Source organism: Mangifera indica, chromosome 4 (genome assembly GCF_011075055.1).
Source record: "Mangifera indica cultivar Alphonso chromosome 4, CATAS_Mindica_2.1, whole genome shotgun sequence".
Lineage (NCBI taxonomy): Eukaryota > Viridiplantae > Streptophyta > Magnoliopsida > Sapindales > Anacardiaceae > Mangifera > Mangifera indica.
The window spans coordinates 4,306,963-4,315,288 of record NC_058140.1 but is presented as its reverse complement, the minus strand read 5'-3'; the positions used below and the strand labels follow the sequence as shown (position 1 = coordinate 4,315,288).

The window sequence follows — 8,326 nt, the reverse complement described above, 5'->3', positions numbered from 1 at the left end:
TGGACAAAAGTTTTGAAGAAAAGGTGAGAAAAATGTCAAGAACATTTCAACGTTATGCATGAATAATTCTTTAATTTGGGACGTCTTTTTATAAATATTATATAAACAATATATTATATATTATTTCAAAATAGTAACGCCTAAGAGTAAATAGATTAGAACCTTTTTAGCAGTTAAGAGGTGATGGTTTGAGAAGAAGTCAGCTGAGTTCCGAATACAATTGTCATCCATTCAGAAATTTACAGCGAATCTTCTTCAAATTAAGAGAATGAGACTTGACAGGGAGATGCATGGTAATTGTTAAGCTGTCATTGTTTTAAAGAATGAAAACTGTCATGAAAATGCAGAAAGGTTTAGTTGGCAAGGAATAAAAACTGTCAAAAGTATGGAAAAACATTATCCGAAATTAAAAAAACTGTCTAAATCAAGACTTAAAATTCAACACAAAACATTAACGTATAGTTTATTAGCATCATCTTCTTGACTACAATGATACTCTTTATCACTTTATTATATCATCTTTACCTTTTTGACAAGGTCGAAATTTAACTGTGTTGATTGTTTTATTTGTTTATACCCAGTAGCTGTATTAGGTCTTGAACTTAATTGTGATATATAATTTTTTTTAATGATCAAATCTTTAATGAGTTAGAAACTTTCGATTCAATAATGAAGTTTAATTTTAAAATATTATTAAAAAAATTGAATTTTCAATTTCATGTTTAAAATTTTTATTGTTATCACTCAAATTTAATATAAAATTTTATTGATTTTAAGAATGAAATTACGTAAATCCTTTTTTTTTTTAATGATGTGACTGCCAGCAAGGCCTCCCCCACTAATGGGGTAGCTAAGCACAACAAAGAGGCTAGTCCCTTATTTGCCCTTGGGATGTCAGTGACCAAATGGCCTCTCAAACGGTAATAGTACACAATTTAAGCAGAAATTCAGCCAACAGCTTCAACCAGGGAATACCCAATCAACTGTCAGGTGTTTGCTATAAATGCATAAATTTATAATATGAAGTTGCAAATTAAATTAATTCATGTTAAATTTGTTGTAATTAAATTTGAAATTTTGTTAATTTACTGTGTGGGGCAATGAGAGAGAAAGAGTGATGAAGGTGGGTTTGTCTGCAAGTGAGAAAGAAGATACGGAATTGAGTGAGAGGGAAGAAGGGAAATGAATATGTAGCTGTTCATGCTGCTCTCACACACCATCCTGTGTCGTTTTGCGGCTGTGGATTGGGTCCACCGACCTGTAGGCCTTACCCTTTCTTGCTCTCTCTTTCTGCAATTTAATTTTGTGAATAATTGAGCAAAATAAGGAAAAAAAATTCATTTTGTGAATACAAATAAATATAATACATAAAAATAAAATGATAAAAAGAAAAAAAATTAAGCTTTATGTGCATATGTGTTGGTTTATCTGCATGACACCAAATCAGAGAACAACCTTTGTTTAAATTTTGGTATTTAACACTACTGAAACTGTTGAGAAAAACTTGATTCCCCTTTTTTCTTTCTTACCCTCTCTTCATCTTCTCTCTTGATTTTAGCTTTTCTGTCCAGATATTTTCCTTTTTGTTTACTTCTCATTAATCAATACTCAAAAGCTTGAATAGCCCTTTTCGGCTTTTTGAGATATGATTTCAGATAAATATCAAAATTTTAATGTAGGGTTTTGTGGTTTCTAGATTTCAGACCACTACACATCTTGAAGAAGAAGAAGAAGAAATAGAAAGAAGTAGAGGTTTGATATTAATATGTCTGGGTCATCTTCAACTCCTTTCTTTGAAATTAGAGAAGAAAATCAAAACCAGATGAAGCTGCAGCATTCCTCAACAACAACTTCATCTTCAGCTCCAGCTCCACCCACCCAGAAGAAAAAGAGAAACCAACCTGGAAACCCAAGCAAGTATCAATCAATTTTATCTAAGATCTACCTTACCTGATTCACAAATGATTTTAAAGAATTGGCCATATAATTTCTTCCTTCTTTTTGGCCGCTTTATTCAGCAAAAGGAAAACCATAATATTGAAAAAATTTGGAAAGGAATTTAGATGAGATTTTTGATAAAATCTTTGTCAATTGTATTTAATTTAGAAATTTCTAATAATTTATTATATTTTTGTCATTTTTCCCAAGCAGATCCAGATGCGGAGGTGATAGCACTATCTCCCAAGACCCTAATGGCTACAAACAGGTTCATATGTGAGGTATGCAATAAAGGGTTTCAAAGAGAGCAAAACCTACAACTCCACAGAAGAGGACACAACCTGCCTTGGAAGCTAAAGCAGAAGACTACAAAAGAAGTGAAGAGGAAGGTGTATCTGTGCCCTGAGTCCACATGCGTCCACCATGACCCTTCTAGAGCTCTTGGTGACCTTACTGGCATCAAAAAACATTACTCTAGAAAACATGGTGAGAAGAAATGGAAGTGTGAGAAGTGTTCTAAGAGATATGCGGTTCAATCTGATTGGAAAGCTCATTCAAAAACTTGTGGTACTAGGGAATACAGATGTGACTGTGGTACTCTTTTCTCAAGGTAATAAACTTTTCAATCTTTAAATTTTATAATCAAGCTTTCGCATTATAATCTTCTTCATCTTATTTGGTTTATATGGAGAGAAACAGAAAAACAAGAAATTGGCAGAGGCGTTATAAGTAATGCTTGGCTTCTTTTGTGTAGTGCTTAGATTCCTCAAGTGACAAGAGAAGACTTTTCTTTTGTCCCTCTCTTTAAGTTTTCTTGCAAACGGGTCTTCTTCTCATCTTCTGGTTTTTATTTTATTTTATTTTATTTTTTTCTTACGAATTCTCGAGTTGAATGGCACTACTGACATGAGAAGAGAAAGGAGAGAAAGAAGAAAATCCCCCCACGTGAATAATCTGTTGAAACTGCAATGGTCGTCGATGTTTCAATTCAACTGAGAAATTTTTTTCTTTAAAAAAATAAAGGAGAAAAAACTATTCTTTTCTTTGTCCTCGGAAACACCACCCTTTTTCGTTCTTTACCTTTTCCCGTTCACGTGTTGCCATGCCATGTAGAGGGTTGTTGCGTTGTTTACCAAGTTTGTTCTCTTATGAATTGGCTAGATGTGTTCCGTCCTGTGGCCTCGCGGTACCCTTTTTCATGATAACGTTTCTCTCTCTTCTCCTTCATTCCAGTCTCTTCAGTCTTAATCCATAAACAATTACGGTACTCTCCTGTTTCGAGGGTTCATTAGACATTCCAGTGAGCTCTAGGTGGTTTATTTTCCAGCTTTAGATCGATGGGTTCTTCTTTCTCTCTTTCTTTTTTCCATCTTTTCCCAGTTGGCCAGTTCATAGTTCTCTGCTTGAAATGGTTTCTTGATTGATGGATGATTTTTCCAAAGATCGAACACATTCTCTTGATTCATTTATTGAACAAACAGTTCTTGAAATAGTTTTTCAAGGTTGATTGGGATAATCATTTTCGAGTTCAGTCAAATTATTCCACATACCCTCTTCATTATGTCTCTATCTTCCTGGGAGATTTGATTTAACTTTACTGCTTCGTATTCTTCTCTACGTACTTCTCACAGCCCTCCCCTTCTAAAAAGCATTTAGGGTTCCTATAATCCATGATTGGTTTATATTTTGACGTTAGCTATGCAACCCTAAATTTATGGCTTTTGGTCTTCATATGGTAACCATATAATTGATGGTTCAGACAAGCAAGATGGAAGCATTATTGAAGATGGGATGGAAGATAAGAACTAAAGAGAGCGCAGAAATCTTAAACTAGTCACAGCAGATCAGTCACATGGCTGCTTCATATTCTGTCATGATTTCATTTGGACTATATTTGTTCAATCAAATTCTTTGGCGAAACCAGTGGGCCTATATATTACTGTTTTAACGGAACATATAATAAGGTGCCCCTAGGATTTATATCATATTTTACGTCCATTCTTTTTTCTCTTTTTCAAAAATGATGGTCAATATTCTATAATTTCATGTAGTTTAGGTACCAGACATGAAATCCTGTTCGAATTTGTTATCATTTCTTTTTAAATATGACGCCTTTTTACTATCCATGAGAGCTGTTCTAATGGCTTCTTTTCAAATAATTGCTGCAGGCGTGATAGTTTTATCACTCACAGGGCCTTCTGTGATGCACTGGCTCAAGAAACTGCAAGACACCCACCCAGTTTGAGCACAATTGGAAGCCATTTATACGGAAGTAGCAACATGGGCTTAGGCTTATCTCAAGTGGGTCCTCAAATTTCATCGTTAAAAGACCAAAACACTCAATCTAATGACATTTTACGTCTCGGCGGTGGCTCAAGGGCAACGCAATTTGACCATCTCCTTCCTCCATCCATCGGTTCATCGTCATCATTTCGCCCACAACAAACTATGACTACAGCTGCCTTTTTCATGCAAGAATCCAACCAGAATTACCATGATGAACACCAATCTCAACAAGGTCTGTTGCCGAACAAACCATTTCATGGATTAATGCAGTTTTCTGATCTTCCAAACAACGCAAATAATGCACACTCTTCAGCCAATCTCTTCAACCTCAGCTTCCTCTCCAACAGTAGCACTACTACCAGCCTAAATAACAGCAACAATGCTAACAACACCAACGGCAACCTGCAATCTTCAAGTTTATTGATCCCCAGTCACTTCAACAACGAGAATGACACTGCTGGTGGAGGTGTAGAGGAGTCTAATGTCTTCTCAAACAACTTAATCAATGATCAAATGAGCTCTGGCGTCCCTTCCCTTTTCAGTTCATCAGTTCAAAACGAAAACATGGTCCCTCATATGTCCGCCACAGCACTTCTCCAAAAGGCAGCTCAAATGGGTTCAAGTTCAAGCAACAACACAGCGTCATTGCTAAGGAGTTTCGGAAGCCCTCTTTCAAGCAATAACAAGGCCAACTTCGGCGGCATTTTTGGGGAAAATGATAACAATCTTCATGACCTAATGAACACATTTGCCGCCGGAAATTCTTCAATTTTCGGAACTGGGTCCGGAGAAGTGAATGCATACAGTAGCTTTGGCAACATGGATGAAGCGAAATTGCACCAAAATCTGAATGCGGGCATTGGTGGGTCTGATAGAATGACAAGAGATTTTCTTGGAGTGGGGCAAATTGTGAGAAGCATAAGCGGTGGATTTTCACAAAGAGAAAAACAGCAACAGCAACAACAACAACATCAACATGGAATTTCCATTGATATGAGCTCCTTGAATTCAGAGAGAAACATGGGAGCAGCGCCGCCAAGGGAATCTTTTGGAGGAGGAGAAAGTTTCCAGTCAAGAAAAGGATGACTTCAAGTACAGGTACGTATAGACCCCTCTCTTTGGTGACATGTTAGAGATGAAACTGATTTTCTATGATTAAAAGTAAATCTGGATTTCATAGGTAGGTGTGTCGAAATGCTTTTTACTGTTGAATGTTAAAATAATCTCTGTAATTTCTCTGACACTTTTGTGCTTCATGGGGCAGCCGTGAGTCGGAGTACATATGGGTTTTGTTTCTCTGCTTGTCTTTATGTTTTTATTTTCTCTTTCCTGTTTTTTCTTTTTCGTTTAAGTTTTTGGCTGGCAGAGTCACGAGAGCTGCCCATTCTTCATAGGATTCTTCATAAATATTTTCGATTCAGAACTATCACCTATCATTTGCAAAAACTTACCGTAAGAGTTCATTTTTTTATTAAATTCTTTGATTCAGCTGGTCGATTAACATTACCTTTTATTGATTTTAGTAATCTTTCATTAAAAAATAAAAAATTTTTAGATATAGATTATTATTTAATAAAAATAAATAGATATAAATAATTATTGTGTTTGATTAGACATAATAATATAATATTCTTTTATTTAAATATCTTTGATTAAAATTATTCTTAAAATATTATTATTAATGTGGTTTATTATATTAATTCAAAATAAAAATATTTTTATATTAAAAAATTAACAAATAAAGATAGAATTATAATAAAATTAAGGTTAGATTATTAACAAATAAACAAAATAATATCAATAATAAAAAATAAATTAATATAAATATCTTTATAGTGTTATATTAGTTTATAAAACAATAATAAATTGTAAAATAGTAATTAATAACTTTTCAAAGATAACATGTTTATACCGTCAAAATATTATTGGTGAACTTTTCCTATAGATTCTTAGAACATAGATGGAGGATCTCCTATTATTTCCTTTTTCGATTAGTTTTATTTAGCATGTGCCCTATCATAGTTATTCATAAGGGTGTATATAAAAAATAAAACTGGGAAATAAATGAAATTGTCTATAGGTACTCAGCACAGTGGTCAAGACTCAATAGTAGAAAGGCCCGTGACAAGCACTAGCTACTTTGTCAGTAGGCCAAAACCAGATTGAATAGCCACAGACTATGTGAGTGAGTTGACGTATGTATTCATGCAAGATCTTATCGGGCATCCTTTCTATATAAGCCCCACAAATTTTGGAAAAGCTTCCTTTTACTTCAATTCATCTCATTTTTATCGCCTTAAAATAGTAGAACACGATACTGTGTAACCTTGAAAAATGAAACACACTTCCAGGCCAACCTACATGATGCAACGTCAAACATCTTTGTACTTAATTTACTTCATCCAAACATATTTTTCTTCCTCACTTTATCTAAACGATCAACACTAGACAGTGAAAATTAAGAGATAAAAGTGTGATTATAGTTGTGTAAACCTTAGGATTATGATTCCTTTTAACATTCACATGTTTAAGCCACTTTTCGTCTTAATTATTTCTTGCTGGATTTTCGTAACTGGAATCACAATCATATTTATTATGAGATTTCTCTTAACCTAATTTATTATCCTATTCGAATAGATGTCTCATGCTAAAGTAAGGATAACAAAACAACCCATAAAGTAAAAAAGTGCAACTCATATCATAAGATTCAACTTGATAAACATAAATCAAGTTCAACACAAACAATAAATATCCTAGAGAAATATTATCATTCACGGTACAATATTCATATTATTCACGGTACTACAGTACATAACCTATACATAGTACCTTAAAGTGCAATATTCTTATTCACGGTACAATATTCATATTATCTTAAAGTACAACATTCATATTCACAAATGTATAGGTTCTTTTTATATGTGATTTTGTATGTTTAATCTTATAGAATTTTGAGTTACAAATCGATAATTGTTTACTTCCTGTTTGATGTTCCGTATAATTATTGTTACGATGACGTTTATGTTTTATTTTTAAACTTGACTTTTTTTTCCCTTTAATTCTTGTCTTAGTGTCGAAACAAGTAAATATGCTTGACTTGGAGAATTTTTCTATATGCTTTCCAAACAGCATGCCTCTCTTAATTAACTACTGATTTCACTTGGGCAGCTTCATGAAGATGCATTCATCTTTCTTCATGAGAAGGAAATTTCTTGTATTCAGATAGATCTCTCAGGACGAAGGAGATTTCTTGTACTTGACCAAGCACAGCAGCTTAAGTTTCTGGGAGCTGTGTTTTTCTTTTGTTTCCTCTCTAGTGTAAGTAGGGATTCGACAAATCTCTGTTAAAACGCCTTAACTTTCCAATAGTTTTGTTTATATGGCGGCATAGTACAGTCCGTTTTGTTTGCTTTTCGTTATTGTGTTTCTTAATGCAGCAGAAGTTACAAGTTTCTCAGAGACCGGAATCCACAAATTATTCCTATATTAGTAGTAAGACTACGTAGTTATGAAAAATAAAAAAAAATAAAAAAAGATGATAACATAAAGAGCCACCCTGGAAAGTATCTTGAATGGGTAAATTCTGCTTCTTTGGCTTCGCAGACTAATTCGAATTTTGAAAATGTTTCTGTCAACTAGCAAAAATTCAAATGTTTTGGATATGTGTATTATTATATGATTGAGTGATTTTAAATTAAAAATAAAATAACACTCAATTATATGATGACACAAATAAGTGTATATCTATTTATATACTCAAAATAGATATCTACAGTATTACTCATAACAATTTTATTAAGCAGGTGATGTATTAAACCATGCTAAATGAAAATATTTTGACTAAATTTCTCACTAGAAGAAATTACAAAATTTTGTCACATAGAATAACCAAAATTATGTAGCCATAAAATCTTTAAATTTAAATTAAGATCTGATATTAAATTTCTCACTAGAAGAAATTACAAAATTTGTATCCGATGATCCTTTCTAAAACAAGTTAACTGTAATTGCTTTATTTCTTCAAGATTCTTATGAAAAAAAAAAAAAAAAAGCAATCATAATGAAATGTTGAACACCACGAAAAAAGAAAGAATATAAATGT

The 8,326-nt window shown here is 33.2% G+C and overlaps 1 protein-coding gene across 3 annotated transcripts; it reads left to right on the top strand.

The window, feature by feature from the left end:
* LOC123214004 (protein indeterminate-domain 5, chloroplastic-like) lies at positions 1-7,683 on the top strand. Of its 3 annotated transcripts, XM_044633681.1 has the most exons (5): positions 1-23; positions 1,697-1,913; positions 2,152-2,548; positions 4,107-5,322; positions 7,393-7,683. In XM_044633681.1, the coding sequence occupies exons 2-4, from the start codon at positions 1,766-1,768 to the stop codon at positions 5,308-5,310; spliced, it is 1,749 nt and encodes a 582-aa protein (XP_044489616.1). In that variant the 5' UTR covers positions 1-23; positions 1,697-1,765; the 3' UTR covers positions 5,311-5,322; positions 7,393-7,683. The 3 variants fall into 3 exon arrangements, with proteins under 3 accessions (XP_044489616.1, XP_044489617.1, XP_044489615.1); XM_044633680.1 differs by lacking the exon at positions 1-23 and having other exon boundaries at positions 1,498-1,913; XM_044633682.1 differs by lacking the exons at positions 1-23; positions 7,393-7,683 and having other exon boundaries at positions 1,497-1,913; positions 4,107-5,520.
* Positions 7,684-8,326: the final 643 nt, after the last annotated feature.

Excerpts from the sequence above, each read along its gene's own strand:
- LOC123214004 (XM_044633681.1), top strand. The coding sequence starts at position 1,766 with ATGTCTGGGTCATCTTCAACTCCTTTCTTTGAAATTAGAGAAGAAAAT. Across the intron at positions 1,914-2,151 it reads AAACCAACCTGGAAACCCAA|ATCCAGATGCGGAGGTGATA; the intron begins GCAAGTATCAAT and ends TTTCCCAAGCAG. Across the intron at positions 2,549-4,106 it reads TGTGGTACTCTTTTCTCAAG|GCGTGATAGTTTTATCACTC; the intron begins GTAATAAACTTT and ends TAATTGCTGCAG.